This window comes from Xiphophorus hellerii, chromosome 8 (assembly GCF_003331165.1).
Source record: "Xiphophorus hellerii strain 12219 chromosome 8, Xiphophorus_hellerii-4.1, whole genome shotgun sequence".
NCBI classification, from domain to species: Eukaryota; Metazoa; Chordata; class Actinopteri; order Cyprinodontiformes; family Poeciliidae; genus Xiphophorus; species Xiphophorus hellerii.
In genome coordinates this window covers 12,402,785-12,430,289 of record NC_045679.1, presented here as the reverse complement: position 1 = coordinate 12,430,289, position 27,505 = coordinate 12,402,785, and the positions used below count along the sequence as shown (strand labels likewise).

At 35.9% G+C, this 27,505-nt stretch overlaps 1 protein-coding gene across 1 annotated transcript in view; it reads right to left on the bottom strand.

The window, feature by feature from the left end:
• Window positions 1–15,115: 15,115 nt before the first annotated feature.
• Window positions 15,116–27,505, bottom strand: part of LOC116725086 (transmembrane protein 132C) — a 214,607-nt gene continuing 202,217 nt past the window's right edge. Inside the window, exons 8-11 of the mRNA XM_032570984.1 lie at window positions 25,021–25,330; window positions 17,774–17,965; window positions 16,178–17,366; window positions 15,116–16,141 (exon numbers count right to left, since the gene is read on the bottom strand). Of these exons, the coding sequence (XP_032426875.1) occupies window positions 16,293–17,366; window positions 17,774–17,965; window positions 25,021–25,330 (1,576 nt within the window). The 3' untranslated portion in view covers window positions 15,116–16,141; window positions 16,178–16,292. The remainder of the gene's footprint in view (window positions 16,142–16,177; window positions 17,367–17,773; window positions 17,966–25,020; window positions 25,331–27,505) is intronic.

The following is a 27,505-nucleotide window of genomic DNA, read 5'->3' as shown; positions in this document are numbered from 1 at the left end:
GAAATTCTGAATGGAAAAACCATTCTGGCCACAATTTAAGAGTAAAACAATATTTTAAGCAAGAGTTTCACTTCTTGCGCGATAGATTACCTTAAAAGTGTTTAACATGATTATCCATAGCAACTAGAAGTTTATAAAGCAATGCATAGTCATAGTAGAACAATGATAAGGCCATGCATAAACTTACGTACAGTGGTGCAACCCTAAAATCGGCTAAAAATAAAACAACAGTCACAGCATCAAAAGACCCCAGAGTGCTGGGTCGTTCCCTATCAGTTTCCTACACTTTGTGTCTATTCACAGTTTTGAGCCCTAGTAAGCAGGGCGAGGGGAAGCAGACCTGAGGGGTACCTGTTCAAAATGATTGCCTCCAACATTGTGTAAAAAAAAAAAAAGAAATGTCCTACATCTAGTGTGTACTCCTCAGTTTATCTTGTATCTTTGTTTTACTGTGATGCAGAGATATACAACAGCAAGAGATACTTATTTGTTGGAGCGGTGAAATGTTACCTCACTGCTGCAGTTTTTCACAAAGTGTTGAACACAGAGGCGTCCTAACTCTCTGCATCCCCTGGCGTCCGTTGCCAACCCCTCGCTGGTGTCCCCAGAGGCTCCTTTGCCATTGACCTTCCTCACTTCTGTTTTTCCACTGCAACCAGAACTAGTCTGTGTTCTCTCAGAGCACCTTCCTCTTGGCCAAACACTCTATTGCTACCACTTTCAACCCCAGACTTCCATCTCCTTAGCACTCTGCAGGTTGTCTTCCGCCTCCTGCCACTCCTTCTAGGGATTCCTATGTATAACCTTCCCCTTGCCATCCTTTTATCTTGTGTGCATACCTGTGCTTGATCATGTATGTGTGCATGTGGGTTGTACAATTTACAAGGTGTGCAATTTTTTTGGTTAAGAATAAATGACAAATTCTGAGTAATAATGCCGAGTCAAGAAGGATGTGACAAAAACACCCAAACTACAGAGAAATGAAAGAGAGAACTTGTGAAGTAAGAACTATTCCCTTGGACAAAAGGCTTAGAGGGGACAGTATACAGCTTCTTGAGGTTGCACATCTGGATAAATAAAGGCAGGTGAAAATAAAATGATTTGCTTCTGCTGTATGTATTTTCCATATAAATATAGTCGTTTTCCTTCTTTCTATTGGGAGAATAGAAAAGAATGTGTTGCACTGGGAGACAGATGGTTGAAAGCAGATTTTTTGTTGGCATCAGGAAGGAGGTAGCAGGAAATTAAATGAAAAAGTCACACGACTCTAGAAAAGAAATAGTAGCAAAGAGATTCTTTTCTGAACTTAGACAGTGTCCCTGTTTATCCTTTGATTAAAATTGCACAGCTGTTAAAGTCAAAAACAAATGTTTTTTATAGGATGAAGCATTAAGACCTGAAGCAGAATGTGACTTTTTCTCCTCAAAGGCATCAATATTTTTTTCATATTTGTGCCACTATCATTTAAATGCAACCTTTTTATAGTGTACAACAAAAGGAAAAATGCCTCCTTAACTTTTTCCACTTTCTGTAACCTTATAACTATAACTCAATGAGTTTTTATGTACAAAGTATTGCGTCATTGCACAGTAGAAAAACTACGCATGATTTTATTTATTTATTTATTTTTTACAATTAGAACTGTGAAAAGTGTGTCATGAATTTTCTTTAGCCTCCTCTAATGCAAATTTTATAAGGTGAACTTTCATTGTCGTTATACCTGTAAGTCTTTATGTCTTCATCAGCTTTGCACATATGAAAACTGAAAATTGTGCATGTTCTTCTTAACAAATAGCTCAATATGTCCAACTGGACAACAAATGCTGGAGAACAAATGTAAACTGTCAAGTTACTGTATATCTCAATTGGTCTTTAGTTTGAGAGACCCATTCCAGAAATTAGTATGCCTCCTCACTATGCAGCCAAGTTCTTCAAAGTCCTGCTAATGATATTATTTGACTGAGGTGTGTTGGAGCAGAGATACATCTAAAATGTATCGGACACTGGGTCTTGAGCACTGGAGATGTACAAGTTTCTTTTTCAATGAAGACTGTTTATGTGCAATGCTGTCATCTCCCAAGAGTTAAGAATTTATTTTCTTCAGACTTCATCTTTGAAAAAATGATCATGTTAGCTAAACCATCTTGTGATTGTGAATTTAGCCCTGATTTTTTAAGTGTTGAACTGTGACTATAAATAAATTGAATTGTAATTTGAGTAAGCTGGACTTAGAACCTGTACTTTTGGAATGGAAAACTTACACAACACCGTTTTACTATTAAGCTACCACTAACAAGAATGCCCTGGTTCCTTACTGCTATCTATACAGCTTGTTTCACTCTTCAGTGTCACTTCAATTTGTTCCTACGTGCGCTATGGATAAATGACATTTCTGTGCTATTTTTTTAACCTCCCCTGTGAATGATAAAATGGCACCCTGAATTATTTCCACGTTTAACACTATTAATTGAGCTGCCATGTGCCCCAGAAAGTGTGTTTCCCATCTGCTGCTGAAGTCTCATTCTCGTCGACCATTTGCATTCCTAAGATATCTATGGGCTAGGAGGCTAAATGTCTGTCTATGATTGGAAATGCATACAGTAAGAAGGTTAATTGAATCAGTTATCTGTTTACACTTTTCCCCCCAATTACTGACTTAATCATATGCTAAATCGCTGAGCAAGTCAGCTGGCACTCACACTGAAAGCATATCTGTTTTGCCAGAACATAAAAAATAGAATTTAAGGCATCTCTTCAACTAATGAGTAAATAACCAACTTTTTTTTTTCCAACAATTTTACAATCGTATAAAAATAGCAGCATAAAAAAAATCTAATGAAGGATTTCATACTCTTAGAATATTTTTAGCATCCCCAATAAAATAAGACACAAAGGTATTACTTCGCACACACACTGTTTTCTTGTACGATATCACAGGACTATAAAATAAAGCAAGATATCAGGAGGAGGAATGTGAATCACCACAGACAGTTTTATTCTTGGGTACAATTTCAAGATGGTTGAATGTGCCACGTTCATCTGTTCAAACAATTATATGCATGTAAAAATACCATGGGAATGTCTAGCCACCATGAGATAGAAATGAGACAGGTTCTTTGTTCCCAGGATGAACATGTTTGGTATGAAATATGCATATCAGCTCCAGAACAAAAGACGTTGTAAAGATGCTGCCTGAAGCTGGTTAGAGAGGAGCTTTATCTACATAAAAATAAGTCCTTTTCACGTTTGGGCTGAAAGGACATCCAGCAGAAAGAAGCCATTATACAAGAATCAACATAAAAACCCAACTTTCAGTTTGTAATTCTACTCATCTATTGTTTCTGCAAAAAGAACAAAGGGGCTCAGCAGCACTTGCAAACAGTAAAAGCACACATTAAAAACAGTGAATGTAATACAGTATGTAAAGTGGGGAAAATATCAAAGCTGAGGATACGATCTCAGCTTTGAAGTACGGGGGTGGCAGCATAGTGATGGATGGCTGTTTTGTTGTTAGAAGGCCTGGTGCACTTTATAAAACATAATAATAATATAATATTAGGGACAAAGGGTGAACAGAAAATGGATGGATGGATGGATAATAATAATAATAATAATAATAATAATAATAATACATGAGGAGACACTGAAGCAATCTCCTTTCCTGGGTGAAAAGAGATTGCTTCCTTTCTGCCACTCTTTCTCCCTTCACACCTGTTTCTAATGAATCATCTGTTCCTTGTTTAAAAATCAAACTGTCCAATATACAGTAAGTAGAGGTCATTCTCAGTCAGTTCCTGCTGGTATCTCCAGCAAGGACATTTAGACATAAATGGGCCTTAAAAATGTGTTGATGCTTTTCATATTTAAAATTTAGTTAAAAAGAGTCTAAATGACACAAATTATGTTTTGAAATGGCTTTCAGAAAACCCTGGTCTCACTCAGAAAGAAACTTTACAAAAGAAATGCAAAAATGTGTTTTCAACAGTGCATTGGAAGACTATCTTTGTTAAGATATAACTTAAAAACATAAAAGATCATTTACAGTAAAATTATTAAATAGATTTACCCTTGCAAACTTTTTAAAGAGGGAATTCTATATGTTATGTAGGCTTAAAAACATAATTACATTATTCTAAAGAGTACATAAGCTTCAGTTGAAACCAAAATTAAGTTCCCAAATACACAGAATCTAAGTCTGAATCCAATCTCAAAGACTGTATGAAACTCATTTTAAACTCTGACTTTGTGTTGGAAAGTTTTGCAGAAAGAATGAGAACAGAGGTCACATATCAGCAACGGCAGACCTGTAAGCTGCTGAGCTATCAGTACAGTAAGCCCCAACTCACTGACAGACAGCGAGAAGAGGCTTGACATGGGATGTCAGGGCAGCAAATAAATGTTTGATTGGGAAAGTGGGCCTAAAGAAAGGAAGCATGCAAAGGCGGACAAGCTGACACCACCCAGATAATGGAGCTGCCAAAGCCTGTCCTACATTATATCTCACCTAACCAAAACACAATCACAAGAAAACACAAGCAGCCCATACACAAATCGGGACACACAAACACAGGCATACACCCTTGAGATTGGTATTGAGCTTGAGAATTAGACAGCTGAGAGAAAGACAGGTGGGAAGAGGGGGAAAAAAACAGTAGCATGTAGGATAGGGGTGAGAAGAGTAGACTTTATTGATTGGAAGGTATAGGATCCATTTAAAAAACGCCTCTTCCTCCCTATGTATCACTAATCTCAGCTGTAAACCCCTACAGCTGGGCTGTAATTTGATAAATTGTCAGCCTGAGATGAAGTGACAATTGACTTGACAGCGCAGGCCCCTTCCAGGTTCTGACACCTATCATCTAATTCGTTTTTACACGTTAAATATAGAGTCCCTTTCCACCATGACCTTTTGTTAATGATTTGTGTTGCCTGGAAAACACTGGGGTCACAGAGAAGGTAGGCACTATTGGCACTAAAAGACAGATGGGGGGTTTTGGGTGGAAGTGCATTCTTGAGGCAAATGTTAAATTGGTCTGAAACAATTGAGAACAGTGACCTACCGCCTTCAACCAGTTATCTGGATTGATTATGCACCAAAGTGCCTTTTTTATCGTTCCAAACTTAATAAAATCCATTCTTAGGAGCAGAGAATGTGTTCTTCATGATAATTTTTCATTCATGCACCTGGAGACGACCACATTGCACTCAGAACACAAGATTGCAAAAGAATGAGCAAGATTAAACATGTTAGTGTCCAGCTGCTAGATTTGCAAGGTGTAATCTAATCACACAACTTATCATAAAATAGGAAGAATTTAATAAGATACACCTCCCATCCCCATTCAAACTTGAATGTAAATTAATAGTACATTTTAAAACAAGGTGGAAAATGAAAATGAAATGGAAAAAAAACAAAACTTGAATAAACCGTCTATGTCCAATTAATTCATGTAGTGTGTTTCACTTAGTGAATTGAGTCGATAATAAATTAACTTTTTAATGATATTCGAATTGAATGAGTCTGTAACTGTAAACAAAACTTAATTTTGTTTGGATAGCCAGACGTACCAAGGGTTCCGTCATTGCAGAAGTAAAAACTCAAGCATGGAAGGAATTAGAACAAGCTGTACAGAAATAATTCCATTTGGCCTCAAATAAGTTCTGGAAAACCGTTTATGCTAAATAGCAAAGCAGGTTCAGCAGGAGGCAGAGTCTGAGGACCTAGGCAAGGGAGTTTGCCATGCTTAGACTAAGAGGAGAGGTAAGTGATCCACTGGAGGCCTGAAAATTTATGAGATATTATTAAGTTGAGTTACTGATTTGGGAGATTAAATCGTTGAATCATTGTTTCTGTTGGTGATGAATAAGGCTTTTTTGAGTGCAATTTTTCTATAGTCCCTTTTCTTTGTTATGTAGATGGTAATATTTTAATGTGGATTTTTGAGAAGGCCATTTGTTGTATATTGAGAGTCTGATTTTCTTTCAGTTTACACTACAATGTGTTTTAGGTCACGACTTAATACAACAATCCATTTGTGGGTTAGGCTTTAAGGTTGGAATTTAGTTATTTAAATTTGTGTATATAGCACACGTTCCAATAAAGTTAGAGATGTTCAGGGAGTTTATATCAATTTACTTTGCAAAAATATTGTATATGTATGCTTTTACATTCTTGAAAAAAGAAGTGATGATAATGGTATACATCACATTGTGACTCCGGACCCATCTGAGAAAGATCAATAAATTCTCCCTCAGACATTCAAGGCTGATGTACTGCTGGCTTCCAGGCTAAAGTTCTCAATTTACTAATGAGAAAACTTGAGGCAGCAAACATGCTTTACTAAGAAATCAAGCCACAACACCTTTTTAGCAATTGTCTCAGTTAGTAATCTCTAATTATCCTCTTCATCCTCAGAAATATTTGAAACCTTTTTTTTTTTCTCAGATGATGATGATCTATAAAAGTGAAATTTGAAAGCAAAGGTTTGTGGAATTTAAATACAAAGCACAAATGACAACACATAATTATCCAAGACAGCAAAACTGCTAAAACGCAGAAAACCTCTGGGAATTTTTTAGAACAATACCTCTTAGAAATTACATACGTAATTTCCCACTAGAATCTTGTGTAGTCTCACTACTCAGTCTGAAATCCCATTTGACTTAAAAACAAAAACACACTAATAAAAAAAGTCCTAACAAAAGTTTTAATCTCATTTATTTCAACTGCTTTGTTTCTTTTAACACCTTTTACCATGCCATCATGTGAAAAAATTTTTTGTAATTGGCTCTATCCCTTTAAATATTGTGTATAGTGCCTATTTTTTTTTAATTGCAGCAGTATATTTCTGAGCATAGGCATGTATAAAGAAGTCTATAATCACTTCTTCTTTCTGAATCCTAGCTGAATTCTTTAACAAGATTCTCATGTAACAGCATGTGAACATTTTCAGCAAGAGATAAAGGGATCAGATTTATCTGCGCTATTCAGTTCTGGAAAAGAGTAATGCATGATTCTGATCAAAAACATTTTGAACATTTTTATCTGCATTATTTATTTGTTTCTGTTCTCTCATATGCTTGTAATTGAGTCGTATGTCAAACTAGTGATGTAAAGAAAGTTTTAAAGAAGTAAAAAAAAAAAAAAGAATAGTCCTGGATATTTCCATACAGTAGTTTATCCTCAAGTCCATACTGACTCACTCTCTTAAGGGAAAATAGTTCCAAAAAATGTATTTTATTTATGCGAACATTTTCATCCCTTTTGGCAATCTAATGCTTAAAACCTGCTCCAATTTTACTGTACATTGGCCACATGATGGTGTCATTTTTTGACATAACCAGGATAATGAGTTCCACTATAATAATCTGCTCCATTAAAATGGTCCCATTTTATGGGTTAACTGACTTTATTTTAAAACAAAACCTTTTTCTATGTTTAATGGCATATTCAGTGGACATTAATGTGACACTTGACTGCGATTGAAACCTCTTCTGAATCAGTGTTGTAATGTTCATATTAATCTTTGATGGTCTATTGGTGGTTTTGATAATCGTTCATTAATCTTTTACTTTCAGTCTTTTATTATCAAATGAAGTGAACTGATAGCTATTATTAATCTTAGCTGGACATAGAAATAAAAAAAGCTGCCAAATTTTGAGTCAAAATGTGCACAAGAGATGAAAAGCAGCCTTGTGAAAATATGTTTTGGTCACACCCAAAATACTATGTTAATTCAAACTGTATAAAACTTAAGGTTTTAAAATAGTCTTTTTTATGAGATAATTTATTATTTAAAATAGACTATCTGTAGCTAATTATTTCTAAAGTACAAGTCACAAAACTTTACAGCATAATACTCAGCTGGAAAGTGATTAAAATCCTAAACACTTCTGAGGAATTATGCCCCACATTGGACTTTCCTGATTGGCCTTGTTAGTGCAGTTGATGTAAGGTGCTCTGAGACCTTCAAATTGCTATCAGTGGTCAGGCCTTGTTGGTGATTTGTTTTAATCATTCATGATGAGATTCTAACATTACGTGCACCCTGCTCATTTAAAATAAGACCAAAGCAGTCTAACAAGAGCAGCACAAATGAACACGGCCATCAACCAGTCGACCCATTAATGATCAGGAAACCTGCAATTTAGCAACAACACACAGCGTGTTCCTTTGTTTGCCACAGCACATGTCACATTATCAGTTGATGTATTTGAGATGCACCATTTGGTTCCAATCACTGACAACTTTAATGAGTTTACTCATAGACATCATTAAGCTTATTTTAGGCTACCTACATCTTCCTTAAAATGGCCCTATGCCTCTGACAGTTCTAGTAATAATATATTCATACTCCTATGATGGTATGATTATATCTACTTAAACAGTACAGACCAAAAGTTTGGACACACCTTCTCATTGAATTCAATGAGAAAGTGTGCCCAAACTTTTGGTCTGTACTGTATGTAAAAGACCAAGATTGTGATTCAAAATTGATAATAATAAACATTTTCATTTGATGAAATTGATTCAAGACAGACCTAATGTTACCATATCTGCGTTGCTACCCATCCATCTTCCTCTTAATCTGGGATTGGGTTGTGGGGAAACAGTTTAAGAAGAGAGCTACATGGGCTAGCTCCTCCAGGAGAATCTCAAGACTTTCCCAGCTGGGAGAAATGTGTTCCAGTCTCTGGATGTCCTACCAGTGGGGCGTTCACAAAACACCTCATATGGGAGGCATCCTAACTTGAGCTATCTTAATTGACTTCTCTCTCTATGTGGAGGAGCAGCGGTAAAATGTGGTAAAATGGATAACAGGTCATCATATATGGCTTTCTAAGTCCTAAGTCTAAGTCCTTGTACTAATAAGCTTCTGTTGTTATCTAGTTATCTGAGTTTACACCAATTATTTTTTGTTCACACCAATGTTAGGATACCTTACTTTTAGGTTTAGGAAATTTAACAAGGAAATAGGACATGACCTGACTACAATCAGTGATCTAGGTCATTATTGGCTAAGGATTTTAAATGGTCAAAAATATAATATATAAAGAGAAACCGTAAAATGAACTTTAATGGCACAGTGCACAGATGGAAAAGAAAATGTTTCCATTTTTTGTTTTTATGCAGTATTGGTATCTTACTTGTAGAATGTAACAAGTCTAGCAACAATCTGTGCCTCTCAAAAATGCTTGAACATGAACAGTGACAACTTTTAAAATGATAGGAAACAGTGTAAGGAAAACCACCATGTACACTTTAGGAAACCCAAATACTCATTTCTTTCCCAAACACAGGAAAACAATAGACTTAAGAACTAGGGCTGAAACGATTCCTCGAATAATTTGAGTACCTCGATTATATAAATTTCTTGAGGAAAATTTACCTCCTCGAAGCTTCGTTAATTTATGTTTTATTATTTAGTGCACCGTGTTCTGGCTGGGACATTACGTGCGTTGAGCGGAGCTCTGACTTCCGCCTCTGAGTTATTGAAAACCCGGGCATTATTATCAATCAATTAAATCCCCACTGGCCGAACTTGAAAATTGGACGTTATACCACTAACATTTAGCTTTCATCATCGTTTTGGGGGACCAATAAGAATCCTTGAAATGACTGGCGCGATGCCTGGAGTACGGCAGCCTTTCTCCTCCGGGAGCTGCTGGTTGAAAGTGAACAGCAGTAAGAGCGCTGCAGGAGTATTTATACAGATGAGCAGATAGACTGAACACGGCGGGTGGCTGAGTAGTTGATGGTTACAGTGTAGCTTTACGGACGAACCGCACAATAAATTTTATATCATCCTGGTCTCAACAAATGGGTGGCAGAAATCATCGTGGCGGTACATAACTGGTAGATGAGTTTCTGAGTGTGACGAACAAAGATGCCGTAAATTTCCCTGTATTGCTCCCTCCCCCGTTCTTACTTTCGTCCCCTGGTCTACCGGTTGTACATTAAGTTTGTTCGTTCGTCTTTCTCCCCCGGACTTATACGTTCCTCCCCCAACCCAATCTTACATTCGTTCGTTCGCCTGCCCCCTCCACCCCAAGCTCCCCACTCCGGGCGACATTTCCCGTATTCTCAAACCCAAAGCTTGACAGGTATGGGGCAAGGTGAGAATTCATCTATTAAACTCACTGAAAATGAATACATAAACTAAAAGCTGGAGCATACAATTTTTTTATGAGCGTATTTGTGAGCTTGCCTCTTTATTGTTAAATTGAATATAATTTCAGATTTTTGTATTACTTCAGGTTAACTTAGAAAGTGAGCTATTATTGTTACAGGTTAGTTTTCTAAACTACAAAAAAGTAACTGTTAGAGACACTCAAAAATAAAAAAATTGGACTGATAATATCTGATAGTAACACCGGTGTTATGTCAGGTTTACCAATATTTTATTTTATAATTTTTTTATCCGATTACTTGATTAATCGTAAGAAGAATCGATAGATTACTCGAATACTAAAATATTTGTTTACAACAGCCCTGTTAAGAACACAATTACTGATAGAGATAAATAGGCACAAAACTGATACCATGGTGCACAAGTGTTTCTCTGAGTTCAGCACAAGGAAGTGTTGCAACCTCTTCTCCTGTTTGAGCTCAATAAGGCCATTACCATTGGGATTTCCAATGAGCAGCTGCACACACCTAAAAATGCCACCATATATTTCCCTCTAATGAATTAGTGGCTTCCTGTTCAGAGCTACAAGTCATTTAGCATCTTCCCAAGTTTGATTCAACTTGCTCCCTGTTTGTAGGTACAAATACAGCCAAAGTCAAAGGAATCTTGTTTTGCTATTGTCAGCAGATTATAAATGAGGAAAAACAACACTACATTCAAACCTGTTTTAATTGCACAATCCTAACCCATAAATCAGGTTGAAACAAAGGCACATACTGAATGTAGGATCATTGTTCTCACTTTATCTACACAAAACCATTGACAAGCAAGCAGGCAAGCTGCAGGGCAACAGGAATTTAGTCTGGCCACTGTCCGTACTAACATGAACAAAGGAACAAAGAGGTTGAAGAGTTCACAATATTTATTGTTCAGCACCTCGTTTCAGATATGGCTGGTGTTAAAGTACTTTATAAAAAAAAAAGTTGTTGATGATAAAAGAAAACAGAATGAATAGCCAACTTGAAATCTGTTGAAAATATTTTTTACATGCGTTCTTTGCATAATTTATGCAGAGGTTGTGTATTCTGGTCTTTAAGGGCAATTGTCCTCCATGTTTCAGGGGTTTCCCTAATTTAATTCACCTTAACCAAATCAATACATGGCTAGCAGCTAATGCAAAAACACATGGCAGAACTGCACTTCTACTAAGCCCATCAAACAAACTATACTTCAGGTGAACTCTCTCCTAAAACAGATGTAGATGGCATAATGAAGGATAATTTTTGTGATGAAGGGGGAATGCCAGAAATGTAGGAAGTGTAATGTAGTAAGTGTTTAACGGAGACAAATTTTAAGGTGTCAAATTGCAAAGTCAAATTTTTTTTAAGTGACCTTTGACATGTACAGCATTTTTGTAACAAATGAATGTAAGTTAGTTACTGATTTTGCTATAAGAAGGTACTATGTGCATGGAAATACATAACACCTCCGCAGCCTCCTTCTATAATGCAGTCCTGAGTGGTATTAACTTTTGTACACAACATGCATTCAGTCTGTCGCTATATATGCAATGGTGGTAGTGGTAAACTCAAAAGACTTGCAGCTGTAATAGCGGTGAGGTTTCTTTTTTAAGGTATTAGCTGTTTTAATGATTGGTTGAGTATAAATTCAGATTTTTCAAATTAAATTTCCTAAAAAAAAGGTAAAACACCCATTTTCTTCAACGTTCCAGTTGTGCACTATGTTGTGTTTGTCTGTCAGGCCCTAAACTCCTGTGGAGCCGGGGCTGGTCTGTTTATTAAATTACTAGACACTGTCTAGTAATAGACCAGTGTCTGTCTATTACACTGAAGTTCATGGTTGTAATCTGAGAAAATGGGGAGAATTTCAAGTCATTCTGCAATTTCAAGTCAAGGCACTATATGTTCCTGACTAAAAAAATTGCAGGATATTTTGGTGAGACATAAAAAAGCCAAATAATCTTTCCCTAGTCCTATAGTGCCACATTCTGGTTGTGATTTTTTTTCTAGAATGCCTTGAATTCTTAAACATTTACTATTGAACACCAGACTTTTACTTTTGTACCACCTACAAATCAAACTTCTCAGGTTTTAAGTGAAATATCATTCAGAATCTAATACAGCAAGCTTTATATATTTATGTATATAACTATATATTTAGTTGTGTTGCATTATTGCAAATATAAATAGAGCGGAGAGTAAGATAAGGCAGTATTCAGCTTTAAGAGATCTACATTTTTCTAACAAATTGAAGAGATGTTGTGACTCACAACATGTAAGGTAGAGCATTTATTCGATATATAAAAAATCTGATCTTGTAACAAGACCTTTGCTATACTGTAAGGCTTGTACAGAAAAAAAACCAAAACAACAACATTCAGCTGTACACTGCTGATTTCAGCAGTGTAATTGGTGATGTTTGTCACACAACATGTCAAAAAAGTGAAATAGGAAGGAAAGAGGGCTGTGTTGAGGACTGTTGTCATAGCAACAGTGGAAAAGTTTATGAAATGAGAAAAGTAGTGATACATCGACATGGCAAATGTCAGAAGAGATGGTTCATAATGGTGTAAGGGTTGTGTTCCATTATACCTGACAGGAGTTGCCGGTTACTTAGTGAGCTGGAGTGCAGACTCAGAGATCTTTGTGTCAGCAGGAAAGATATATAGCGCTTGAGCATGGAGGACACAGGCAGATGTCTAAGTTGGCAAGAACTGAGGAAGGAAAGACAGCAGTAGCAGTTGGGAGCTCCTCGGTGACAAAGACAGAAAGTGGAGGTGGGTGTGTTTTTGTGGCTCAAGCTAGTAAAAAGTCTTGATTTTCTGGATTGTCGAGGGAACTTTTCCCCTCTTTTCTTTGCAGAACTGCTTTAATTCAACAAGATTTTCTCCATCTAGATTTGGATGGTGGGTTTTGAGTAGTTGTCCAGCTGCATCACTCAAATGATTATGCTTTATATATTTGGCATGCTTTCAAAAAAAAAGGTCTTGCTTTTTTCTCACCAATGCACAAAACATATTTTCTGTCACATAAAGGAAGAAAACACTTCATGTTCAGCTAAATAAGAACATAGAAATATCAGCATAAATACCCAAATATTTGGATTCAAATCTCTCAATGTTGAAAGAGTGGACAAAATTCACCATATTTTATTTTGACAGAACACATTTCCACCATGGGAACAGTATCTAATGATTCTTGGAGGTGATAAAATGCAGACCTTTCTTCAAGGTGCAAAAACAAAGAATTTTCCAACGCAAAATAGAAATGTTTTTTCCAGCTAAGAGTTATGGCCTCAAAATTAAAAGTTAAATTTTTGTCCAGATTGCTTCCCATCCAGTGTGAACCAGACTCTCACTTTCAGCTGTCAGCTACAGTAAAAGTTAATAATGGTGGCAACTGATACTAATGAACCATCTACATAAAATAATAATTGGTAGGCTGAGATCTGATTATCAAATCACACAAAAGAGCAAGAATTGCCATCATATTTAATTAATCAAGCAGCCAATTCTCAAAAAAAGACACAGTAGAAAAGAATGAACCAGAATAAAATAGCTGTACCAGAAAAGGGATCACAAATTCATGAATTTCAAAGTTTAAAACATTTTCATTCCAATGACAGTTTTTTTCTAGTCTAGATATTAACTCAGACAAAATACTGTGGAGCATTATGAGAATATTGAGTTTCACAATATGTGTTGCACCCCCTCCAAAAGATGTGTAAATGTTGTAATAACAGTCTCACACTTAAAAAAAAAGAGGACATTTTAAAAAGCTGTTAAAATGAGTACATTTATTTATTTGGGGAGAGGGCACATGAAATGTAAGAAAAAAAAACAATAAACAAACTAAAAAATAAAATTGGGAAATAACATAAAAAGAACCCAAAAAATTAAAATCATAAAAGATATATATATATAAAAAAAGAAATTAAAAATGATCAAAAATATTTATAAGCACAATTAAAATCTAGCTATAGCACGACAGAGAAAAATGTTAACAGATAACACTTGGTATTCAGTTCCAAGTGTGTCCATTTTAAACAAATGGGCCTTTCTGAATTTAAAAAAATCTATATTTTACTGATTTCAGCTGACTAGACTTACAAGTAACTATTAAGTCATAATCCAGGACTTCTTATTTCCCTTGGCAATAAATATGACATAACACAGAGAACAATTTCTCTAAGCAGCTTTTCCAAATATTAAACACAAGTGGTCATGCCATTCAAAAAATGATGGGGACACACTACATGGCTTTGGAACTGGTATTTGAGGTTGTGAGTTTGTAGGTCTTGGATTCACAACTAACGCTAGCTTTCATCAAAAAATGTTAGCTCTTTGCAGACAACAAAAAAATGTTTGGCTGGATCCTACAAATAAACATTAACAGTGAATAATAAATTGGTTTAATCATTCAAAAATGTCATTATATTAAGCTCCATTAACTTTATGTGTAATAATGTGAACTGTTTGGTTTATTTTAATTGGACTACTATTTACTGTTTTCGTCTTGAATATCTAAGAATATCTGTGTTCTTTTTCTTTTTATTATTACATAATTGTAATTTGCTAGTTGAAAGTGTTGTAATGTTGTTGTGGTAGAGTTACAAATAAAGTGTTTGTTTTTTGGGTTTTTTTTTTTAAACAGCATTTGTTCCCAGTTTCTCCTTTTCATTGGCTATTGGTAACAGACTTTAGTATTTGGATAGGTTATCAATTCCAAGTGAGTCCAGAAAAATTCAAACATGTTTTTGGCGATGACTGAGGTCGGGTTGGCTCCACCCTCAGACTTGTAGATTCCAGTCTCTGTCATATCTTGGGCTAGAAGGTTTTTATGCCAACTTACCTTGTTGACTTGGTACAAACATAATAGATTTCCCCCACCTAATAATTGAAGATAAAATTGGGTGACAAATCTTGTGATGTGTCCTCATTAGTCCATTTGATCCACACAAAATAGGTCAGGAAATAGGTTTAATTACATTGCTACTTTAAACTTGCCTATATCCACAATTTGAGCAAAATAGTTTCAAAACAAGGGCAATTAAGATAAACAAGGACCCAAGTTTTTCTTGCCACCATACTCAAAGAGGAAATTGGTAACATAAGGTAAAAACATCTCCAAAGCTTTGGCTTAAAGCTTTTAACACATTTTTACCAGAAGCGTCCATAAATTTGTGGTGCGTTGCACACGATTGTCTTCTTGTGGTTTTGGTAGGAATCAGTTTTTCCTCTGCAGAACTTCTCAAATTGTAATGAGATGACACTCAAATTCAGCAGTAAAGCACTTTTGTATATCCAGAGAGTGTGATCACCAAGAAAAACACAAACAGAAAATGTGAGGACCAAGAAAGATAATTAAATTAATATAAACATACAAGTCCAGAACTTAACCATGATAAGGGAATTTAATAATACAGTACTAAATTGTCTCCAAGTGTAACAATATTAGTTATCTACATAATTTCAGATCAGACACACATGGTTCCTCGTAAATAACATCATGCATGGATCTGACTTTTGGAGACTAAACAAAACTAAAACCAAATCAAACAGCACTTTACAAAATGTTACCATATATATAGTAACTCTAAATCAAACTCTGCATTTATATACAGTACAAAATGCTTTAGATTGTTGATCCATAGGCTCTATAATTGCCAACTCATAGCAAAGGATCAACAGTAACTTTAGAAAATAAGAGGAAAATATACTTTGAAATAATATTACCACATTTAGAACAGTAAAACATGATTTAAAGAAAAACAAGAAGTAAAATCAAAAGAGAGATATTGAGCTTGGTAGAAGACAAAAACATACATTTAAGCAACAATACAATTTTCACTTTTGAACCTTTTAGCTATGCTGTTTTGTGGAAATTCAAGTCTTGGAAATTGTTGCTTGACCATGTCTGAGAACTGTTATAGAATCAAAAGTAACAGAATCATCTACTCAGTTTTCAAGGTGAGGTCTTCAGTTAAACTACTGAAGACCTCACCTTGGTGGTCTTCTAATGGTGAAAAACCATTAGATTGGTTTTTCACTCTTTCATATATATCTTTCCATTCTCTCCCTCCTTATGATCAAGGCATTCAGGTGAGTTTCTCTTTCAGTTCAACGGAAACACCCAGAACCTCTTATGCTGTGTTCTTAATTGCATTCTCATTAAGCTTTTCCATGTAGTTCCTAAGATCCTTTGAGTCCCCAAGCTCAATGTCTGGACAAACCCATTTTATATCACTGGTCTGCACCAGTGGCAATGGGCTAAGCACTGGACATCCATTGCTAGACTTTACATTAGAGAAAGTGGAGAACTTCACTCTCTTCCTTTTGGTGGTTGGTGAGTTGAGTGATTCATTCCTCAGATCTCTTCCACCTGAGCTACCTCCGCCACCATCCGTGATACTGCGCTGGATACCTCCATTTAAAAGCTGACTACCTTCCTCCAAGGTACCAGTCAATTCTTCATGCTGCTGTTGCTGCAGACAAAGCCCCTCCTCTTGGCCAAGCCAAACCCAGTCATGGGCATGGGGCATAGTCTCTGTGGCCTCTAGAGATAGGTGTTTACTTCGGTACTTATATGTATAAGAGATGCAATTGATGAGAAAAACAAGGATGGCCAAGCAGAAGACTCCCAGCAGTGCATACATGCCAATTTCCAGATCTGTCAGGCCACGTCGAGATGGCAATAAGTCATCATCGGTACTGCGACTCCGAGGCAGCTCTGGGTATTCAGAAAAATCATTTAAGTTTCTGTTCCCACTGTCTGATGATAAGCGACCCCCATTGGGTCTCACTGGAACTTGGCCTCTAATGGTCGTGGCTGCACGGTTTATTAACCCAGTGTCCATGTCAGAGATAGATCCACCATAATACGGAGGATCCGGACGTGTCCTTTTGTCTCCTGGCTGCCTGTACTGCTCCTCTGACTGACCAAACCTTACCTGTACATTCACCATTCCTGTGGCTAAAGCAGAGCGTCGTTTGGACTTCTGGCACACTTCTGATGGACTCATCTCAACACGCACAAGCAAACCTTGGCCTTCACCCTTGGCAGCAATGAGAGGCCACTTCCACTTTGCACTCTGCTGCACAACTACCACCTGTTCATCCAGAGATGTGGCTGCCAGGATAAAATGGGCAGGGTTGTAGTTGTCCAGAGGAGTCATAGATCCATCACTGAACTGAAGCCAGGCACTGATGAGGGATTCCTGTGAAAACAAACACAGAACATAGCAAATTTAAATTGGTGTGACACCAGTAGTGTGGAAATTAACAACAAAAACACAAATAGGAATCTACAGATTCCCCTCAAATGAGGACCAAAATAAACCAGAGGCACAAGAGAAGCAGTAGTGGGTTTTAATTATGGTAAAAAGGCTGAACATCTCTCATGGGTCATGACTGTTCCCTAAATTTCAAACATGAAGAAAACTTTAATATATGAGAAATATTCTAAGAGAAAATAAACCAACACTAACTATGATCCAGCCGTGAACTAGTTATAAAACTTACTAAATCTATTTTTTATAACAGGTAATACAAGGACCTAATACTTTTAACACTAATGACACATCATGACAAATTGAAAGAACCTGTTCTTTGGATAGAATCTTACCTGTGTCAGTGATTCTATGACTTCCTGTGTGCTTGCAGTAGCAACAATCGCTCTGTTGCTTCCAGGGCTCAGTTGCAGGGACAAAGAGAGTCCAGAAACCAACTGCACCCCAAGCTCTGTCACACTCACTTTATCATCCACCACCCTGATGCTCCTCTCAGCCAGGACTGATGACGTCAGAGGGGACAAAACCTACAGGCAAAATGAAAGTTTGTAAAACAAATTTTTTCTTTTTTCTAATAGCTTGTAAGCCAACAATTTCACAAACATATTTTACTATTGCACTGCAGATAAATTAAAAAAACACATTTTGAAGATTTTTTATTACCTATAACATCATGCAGCACCATGTCTTACAAAAAGCCCAGCACAGCACATTTTTAAAAATTGTATACAGTGGCTGCAAAAAGTATTCTTATCATTTGAACTTTTCACATGAATGTGGAGTAGTTGATGCGCTATTTTTAACTTTGTGTAACGTATATGAAACAGTCAAACATCTTGTAATATGTAATATTATAGTAACAAGACACTCTTGTAGATTCTAATTCAGCTGAACTTGCAGCATCCACACTAACAAATATATTAGAAGATCACATCCTAGCTTGATCAGTCATGACAGAACTTTATTGTAAATAAAAATAAGTGTATATTTTACTTCAAATCCTGGTACAATCTGCTATTATTGCTTTTGGTTGAAGGAGAACAGATTGATGTAGTTGCTAATTAAATGAAAATGGCAATCGCTGGACAGAGTGATGAACTAGGATTTGCCTGCAAACCTGTTTTACATATATATTTTTTCTAACAAGTTAATTAGATATGTTTTATAGAAGATACCAATACTTACATGAAAGTCTAGACTTGTTACATATGGTAAAACCTCACTATACTGTGTTTGCACAATTATTAGGGAAAATAGTATTTTGACCATATTATTTTTAGATATATTTTTAACCACAAACTGGATACACTTGAAAGTTTAATGGATTTAAGCATAGCAGGTGATCTGTATCTGTATAATGAGGAAGTGTGTGTCCTACTGATGTCAACGCCCTATATCAAGGTGTGAATAATTATTAGTCAACTTCTTTCCTTTAGGCAAAAATAGGCTAAAAAAAGAGATTTAACTAACTCTGAAGAGACAAAAATGACCAAATATGTCTTAGCGAAATTGTCTTGAAATTGCTAAGATATTGGGGCATGATGGTACATGATGGACATTTTGTTGCAAAATGCCAACAAGGTCATAAGAATCAAGGTCATAAGTGTTGAGAAAAAGCTGCAAATTAACTGCTAAGAATTTGAGAAGAATCAAGAGTGAAGATACCAGGAGCTCATTATCTTACAGTTCTGTCATATTTCATAACTACAACCTGTCTGGTGCACGTAAAAGTACACAATGCTTAGAGCTGGCCAAGGTAAAGAAAGCTGAAACCTGACCAACAAGACAGACAAACTGAAGCGTCTACACTGGGCCAAGAAATATCTGAAGACAGATTTTTCAAAGGTTTTCTGGACTGATAAAGTGGGAGTGACTTTTGACAGACTAGATGGATGGGTCCACGGCTGGATAGGTAACTTATGGCATTGTCCCCTGAACCCAGGTGAGAACCTGTGGTATAAGGAAACTGACAGAAGGCTTTTCCCAAAAGTTTTTCACTGTTATTGAAAAAAGGGGTGAGTGTATGGGTCACTGATTCTTTCTTTATTATGTCAGAAATGCTTATTGGAAAATTCTGAGTTGTTCATGATTTTCAACCAACCAGATGAAAATAAAAAAGATCCTTCATGTTTTTTCTTGAACATTCATATTTGAGGTTTATTAACATTTTAGGTTGAGCAAAAGCACTGTAGTTGCTGGTTAACAAACATAAGACTTCTTCAATAATTGTGCACATAGTGTACATTAGGCTCTGATAAAAAAGTACATACTTGTGAAAAGATGCAAAAAAAAAAACCCAAGCACACAACAAAACAGCATTCTAATCCACACCTTCAGAAGGAATGCCCCAACTTTCAGAGTAGCCAGAGGTGTAAGCATGTAAATAGCTGTGATATTGTTTTGAGATGAGAATCTCTTCCATCCGCTCCAATTAGGGCTCCGGTATTTCCTGCAGCCTCCCCCACAGAGCTGCATTTACCAGCCATAATGAACTGTCAGCACCGATCACCGCCTCATTTGTCCAGACCCAATACCCCGTTTTCCTCCTTTTGTATTTTCCCTTTTTGTTTCTCACACAGTCAAAGTGAATGGATGAATACCCTTGAATTGTCAAAAGCAAACAGTGTGGTCTCAGAACTGTATATGCATTTTAAAATGTCTAAGCAATTGATTATGATTTGTGGGGACACAAAATCTTTGTGAGAAATGCATATGATGAGACAGACAAAACCTAAAATGTGAAATAAAGTAAATAACATGTTCTGCTTTTGTTTTCCTTCATTATTGACTGGTTCTTTAGCAAAAGAATAATCTAACACCCCAGTGTTATGAATCTTATTATCAGAACTTGCAATTTTATGCTTATATATAATGCTACTTCTATGAGGTATATAAAATAAAAACTCATGTTAATTTGTTGTTACCTAGACATCAGATGCATACTTGAACTCTTAAAGTGACCCTTTAACCACTGTAGAAGAGAATAAAAGGGTGCATAATGTACCTATTAAAAGACAACACTCCAAGTATCTTTCAACCAATATTATAATCTATAAAAACGTCTGACACCTCAGAGACAGCTCTGCTGATGCTCTGTTTCTCCTTCAAAAAGATCATCTTTTCTTCCACCTAACATCTGAGTACCAACTAGCAGCTGTCCAGACTTTCCAGTGCTTATATCCCGACATGTCGAGGCTCTTTTCCAAGATTCTGTAATAGTACTTGTAGCAGTCAGATTACTTCTTGTTCTTTTTACCAGAGCCATGTCTTGCCTCCATACCACCACAGAAACTGCGGATTCTGCTTTTCACCTATATCCATAATTGTGAAATTTCCCCATAAGGCTTTCAGGTGTGTCAAGACCCTTCCTCTAAAATCAGTTTTCAAGTTTACAGATTTATTCATTTTGTCCCGAGAGAGCAATTAAAGAGCCTTCCCAGTCTAACCCTTTCCTATTCAGACCAGTCAAATTCATGTCTTATAACATTTCTGTATAGATCAAAGAAGCTCCAATACGCAAAACCCCAGAAAATCCTTTTTTAGACCTAGATCTAGGCATGAGCAACCAACAATATAACAAGGAACCTATTATTACCCAAACCACGTGTGTCTGACTCGCACACTGACGTCTGCAAAGGTTATCAGCACAATAGGTTTTGTATGCAAGTGTCCCATCCATAACCTGTCAGAGTCCTTAAATGGATTCATTCTTCCTTTTTGCAACACAATAAAACTTTCAGCAGAGTAAAATATTGCTAACATTAAAGATTCAGTGCACAGGATCATCAGTTTAAAAGTCAAAATGCATTTGAAACTGTGAATCTTTATTGAATCCAAATAAAACTACAAATGTGTTCTTTAACTTAGTGTTTTAAGTGTTTGAGGTAATGTAACATATATATACATATATATATATATATATATATATATATATATATATATATATATATATATATATACAGTATATGAAGGTGCTTTTACGCAACTTAGTTTAAATGTGCATAAGAACATGGATTTTTTTAGAAACCAGGAAATCCCCTGCAGCAGAGGTGGAATTTTATGGCCTGTGTTTCAGCGATGTATTCCTCTTGTTGTGTTGTCTTGCAAATGTCAAGCCGGCGTTGATTTATGGTGTGAGAGTGACGTCTGTAGTCTCCTGAGCAAGACCTTGATTGTATCATTAAATAAATAGAACTGTGATTGTTTGTGAATCTGGTGTGTGTGTGTGTGTGTGTGTGTGCACTGAGCTACGTGATAAAAAACTGATAGAATGAGACTTGGCGCAGGTGTAAACTTGATAGGTTTAAGTGTTTATGCCTCACTGGAATCAATCTGGCTGTTTTTCAGGCTTGTTCCTTTTTCGGCATCAAATTTGTTATTTACTTCATGGAGTTAATGGCTTTATTTTATGATTTTGTCACTAAAACAATGGTATTGTATGACTCTTATTAGTGTCTTTACTCATCTGATTTTATTTTTGTCTTTCCACTTCTCTTTATTATGATTCTATTATGCTTATTGTCCTTTGGTTGAATTTTTCTTTCTGCTACATGTACATATTTTTTAACATTGAGTTGTTTACCATCTTTCTCTTTGTCTGGGTTTTGCTTCATATCCCTTTTTCACACCTGATTTTGGTTAATAAATCCCCCAGACTCATTTTGAGCTGAATATATATATCTATATCTATATATATATATATAGATATAGATATATATACAGTATATATAGATATATACAGGGCTACAAAAAAGTGTTCACCTCCACCCTTAGTTTTTTTTATTATTGTCACACTTAAATGTTTCAGATCATCAGATCTGGATATCAAACAAAGCAAGTACAAGTTGCAGTTTTAAATTATGAATTCATTTATTTAAGCAAGGAAGCTAATCAAACCAATATGCCCTTATGTGAAACAGTAATTTCTCTTTTTGTAAAACTAATCCTTTTTTGCGCACCATACCCAGACTTATTACTGCCTGAACTGTAGAATTATGAAATCCCTTTAAAAGGACTTGTACAACATAAACCAAGTTAAAAGATCCCAAAAGTTGCAACATATTATGATAAAACTACAGTATAAACAACTGCTAAATAAATTCTGTGTGATCAAGGTTAATCTTTTAGCTAGTCATGGAAAAAAAGTCATACCTGTTTCAACTGTATGTTTTCATACAGCAAATTAGTACATAACATAAATCTATATCTAGATAAAGACTTGCTCAACCTTGCCCTAATTGCATTGCTACAAACTTTTACATCGGACATTTTACCTGAGTTGTAAAAGTCCTTTAGCACTGACCCTGAGGTAGATTTATTGAGACATCCATTCCAAGAAAGACTGGGAAATGTCTTAAATCATTTCTACATGTGAATTATCTGTCTCTGTAAAATGATGGATTTATGGTTTGTTAATCCATCTACATTTAATGGACAACAATGAATGCTTTCCCAAGGTAACTAGGGATGTGTCCACTTTGATATTGTATTACTCACCTGCACTCACAAGAACAGCAAAATGCCCAAACTGCTGTCTCTACTTTCATTTATGGATCTTTAATCAAGCCCATTTGATTAGCAGTGCCTAATTGCCACTTGGTCTATAAAATTGTAAGAAACAGAAAAACATACTTATTTCTTCATTAACAGCTTTTCCATTTTGTTTTAACTTAGGAAAAAAAACTTAATGACAGAGAAAAATTTGTCTTGTTCTTGAACATCTGGAGATAAATTAAAATTATGTTAAATTATGGTGAAGACTAGATCACATCTTATAACATTTTTAAATCATATAAATATGTAATATTTTAGAATTGAAAGAAGATGCACTTTCACATTCTAAAAAAGGTCAAATGCTTTCCCCCTTCCACCCGTTTTCAAACTCTTTTGTTTAAGCTGTTGTTCCTGGTACTGTTCTTTTAGGATTTTATAGACCAGGGACATTCAAGCTTCAACTAATCAGTGGCAAAAAAGAAGTAAATTGAACGGAATCAGCAGATAATAAAAGAAACCTTCTTGAATTAAAGTATTTGATTAAATAAGCAACTAGCCGCCGCAAAAATGAAGTATACAAAGGTCACTTGTGGTTTTTGCCAAAAATTCACATCTGAATAAATTTGTGTTTTTTCAAATTAAAAACTACCAAATGTAGAACACGCAAACACTCCATAATATTCCCTTAAGTGTTGTTTTACAAGTGCTGATGAATAAATAGTCATGAATTTTAGACACTATACTTCCAACTCAAACATATAACTCAGCTAAGGTCACAAGCTTGCTCACCTTCAACTTCAATCAAAGCCATATAAGATTTTTCATGAGTCCTCATATAAAAAGTTTCTGATAATCAGAAGACTTGTTATTGAGTTCAGGCAGAATAAATGTGATCTTTAACAATCTCCGCTATTCAGGACAATGTTCATGTTGTAGACAGCCTTCAACAAAGCAGTAAAGAACAAAAGCCTGTAAAATGCTGACATGAACATCACATCTAACATCTCATTCCTGTCTACACCTCAAGGTGACTGTTTTTCATAAAAGGAGTGTCACTGATAGTTTTGGAAAGTGCTGGTAATAAAGTGATGGAAACTGTTGTTTCCGTTTTTGTGCATGTATGAGAGTGTGCACAGGCACATAGTGTTTTCAAAGAACAAGATTGGAAAATACTGCACTAAAGTCAGTGTATTTAATTTTAGAATATACAGTTCAAACATAAAAAGAGTTAATAAGGTCAAAGATTTAAAGTTATTGAGAGTGGCAATGAGAGCTAAGGATGAAAAGTTTCAGGTTGGTGTTGTGAAGTAAAAATGTTAAGGTCATGCTGTAAAACATCTTGGCCAAAGCAAGAAAATTATCATTTGTTGATGCCAAAATATAGCACACATAAAAATAAAATAAAAATATGGAGACTTTTGCTGACATTTTTGATGAGAATCCATTTCCGCAACAAATTAACAGCAAGGATACAACGTCGATGATGGAACAAACATGCATGTCCCCACCCAAAAAAGAAAATAGTAAATACACAACACACAGACTGATCAAATCCTATTAAGTGCTAAGTCTTCAGAATGTGGGAGTAAAGAATTCTGTGTATTTGTTCTCACTAATAATTTAAATTGTGTAGTACATGGATTTCTCAGTGCAGAAAGTGTCTAACTGCACTCCAACTTGCTTTTATTCATGCAAGAGTATATATTGAACACACAAAAGTTTAGAAGTTAAAAGTGATCTAAACTTGGTAAAGTAGCTTTGTATCCTATGGTAAGTAATTATGGCTAATAGACACAAGCCTACATATTGAAGACCAAATCGATTGGAGGCTGGCAGATTTTTTCAAAATCTTAAAGACTTGGTTTCCTACTATAAATAAATACATCTGAAATGCTAAGCAAAAACTTTATGCATTATGCCAAACTACAACAGAGTTTGGAGTACAGGAGAATTTCACAGGAAAATTCAGAGTAGATATATTAGTATTGCCAAAATATCTTGTTCCTGTTTAGCAAAGCTCATGTATTATCATGTATTAACTGGATCATCCCCAATAATAACCTCAACATGAAACTGTTACTCACACTACCTGCAGTTTGGTGGTTCCAGAACTCAGTCCAATTAGCACTTGACTCTCCAGGAGCTCGGCAATCATCGGGTCCTGCACCCTTAGAGACTCCTGGACAAGTTGCGTGACATCCACATGCCAGTCTGTACCCAGTAAGAAGTTTTGCTGACCCGGTCTGCCCTCTTCCATGGCTCCTCTAAATTCCCCTGCATCTGTAACAAACTGTGTGAGGACATGCAGAGAGGTGCTCTGGTACTGGGCTACACAAGCATTCTCTGTCCTTTCTTCTTGTCCATAGACACCATCGTTGTCATCGGTGACTCTCTCGTATCTATGTGGCAAAGTAAGAGAAATGGATTTAATTTATTAGTTAATTAGTTAAGCAGATGAATGTTAGACACCATTAATATATTTTCAAATTGAGTCCGAGTTATAAAGCATAGTAGCTAAAGATGTCTTTTTAAAAGCTGATCGACTGGATGCTTGCAAATCATGTTTTTCTGCATGCTTGCCTGGCTTTTCAAAAGCTACTCTGGCAGAGTTTTAAAAAGATCTATTAAAATCAACTTGCAGAGGAAAACTGCTGCCTAGCTTGCTTTTCATTTTCTTTAAAAGGGCAACTGATATTTCTCAGTATGTCTGCCATTTATTTGGCCCTCGGCAAATGCTTTGCAGATACAGCCATCTAAGAAAGCATGTGTTGTAGCAAATTAAAATTCCTCTACTGAAAGCATTTTCAAAACCTACAATTGAATTTTGGAACAGATTTAAGGTACACCTTACTTTTGATGTAAGTTAAATGATCCCCTTTCACATTAAAACATAACCATTCCAGGTAGGAAAGGAGCTAGGTTAGGAAAATAAAAATGCTTAAAATGACTAGAGGGCACACATTTTGCCTGCAAATCTCCATTTGGTTGAGTTGTGTATGTAGTATTGTTTCACTGCTAATGTTATAAACATCAAACATTATTTGAGCCATTAAAAACATCAGCCATATTTGTTTTGTCGTCAGTCTTAAGCATTTCAGAATAATTAACTCATTTTAATTTCAGACAAAGAGAAGCTTTCAAATGCCAATTTCATTCATTAAGGGTAACAAACTATCCAAACAAACCTGGCTCTATATGAACAATTAATCACCCCACTTCTTAAATGATTAACTGTGATTATTCCTGATCTAATTGCAATTAACCCTACTGAGTTACTGCTGAATAAAGAATTTTAAATATCAGCTGCCTGATAAACACGAATAACTTTAAAATAACTCTAAAGGCAACACATCATGCACCTATGTAAAGAAACTACACATGTAAAACAAAATCATTCTTGTTTTTTTAAGGATTGGTGAAACACATAGTTTTGTCCTCCTAGATTTGCAGTAGCACTCACAACATTTCAGAAACGAAACATCCTTAGTCTAGTGGGAAGCCTCTAGGTTGAACAGTCACTTTTCAAGGGACAATAACTTTTCACATGGGGTCAGGTTGTTTAAAAATAACATTTTGTATTACGTCAGGTTATTTTTGCCAGTTCTCAACATTTCTTTGTTGCACTGAGATTTTTATATGTAGAAATATGCAAAAACTGAAGAAATCTGTAAGGGGTCTGATAATTTTCACAAGAATATAGATGCCCGTATTCTAACTGTATTTCAAACAACTTTATCTGTGATCTAATGTTTTTATTGTTTTCCACAGTGTTATTTCTCAATTTTCAGACGTGACTCTCAGATTTTACCCCAAATTTGCTTAATTTCTTCACTTCTCCTTGTTCACTTCTGTCCTGCACCTTTTATTCTCTATGCTGCAAGCTTTACTTGCTTCCATGCTGGTCAGGGGGAATGACCGTGACAGTTTCTATTAGGTTTAATGAGGCATGGCTTGTCAGGCAGAAAACGTGCTGACAGGTTAACATGTTGTGGCCCAGTGGCTTGGCTTACTTCCTAACCTGTCTTTACCGTATCCCCCTCCCCCTTTCCTTCACTTGAGTTGAGGGGACAGAAGTCCACATAGAGGTGACATTAGTGGCTGACAGCAGAAACATGGGGGTCAGGGCCTGTTTTTAACACTAAGTGACACATCAGCCAAGGTATTAGACTTTAATGAGGGGCCTTTTTAACTTAGGTGTAAATGAGTGAGCTTTTTCTTGGCTGGAATGGACAGATAATGTTGGTAATTTTATTGTTACTCTCTCATTTACTTGTCTTATAAACATTCTTTCAATTACAAAAACTATACATTCTTTATAAAGCGTTCCTTTATGTAACTGTGAGACCCCTCAGATTGTATGAATTTCAAAAAAGGACCTAAATTATATCTGTAAATGTTTCCATTTGTTAGTATAGTATAAAGTATATTTTTGCTTCAATGCTGTGCTCTAGATTTGGCAATATTTAGGATCTGTGGAGATGGTTTTAATATATGCTTAGCTTGCTCAAAATTCAATCAATATAAACAACAACAACCAGACTGAAATATTGGCTTATATGAGCTCACTTCTGAAA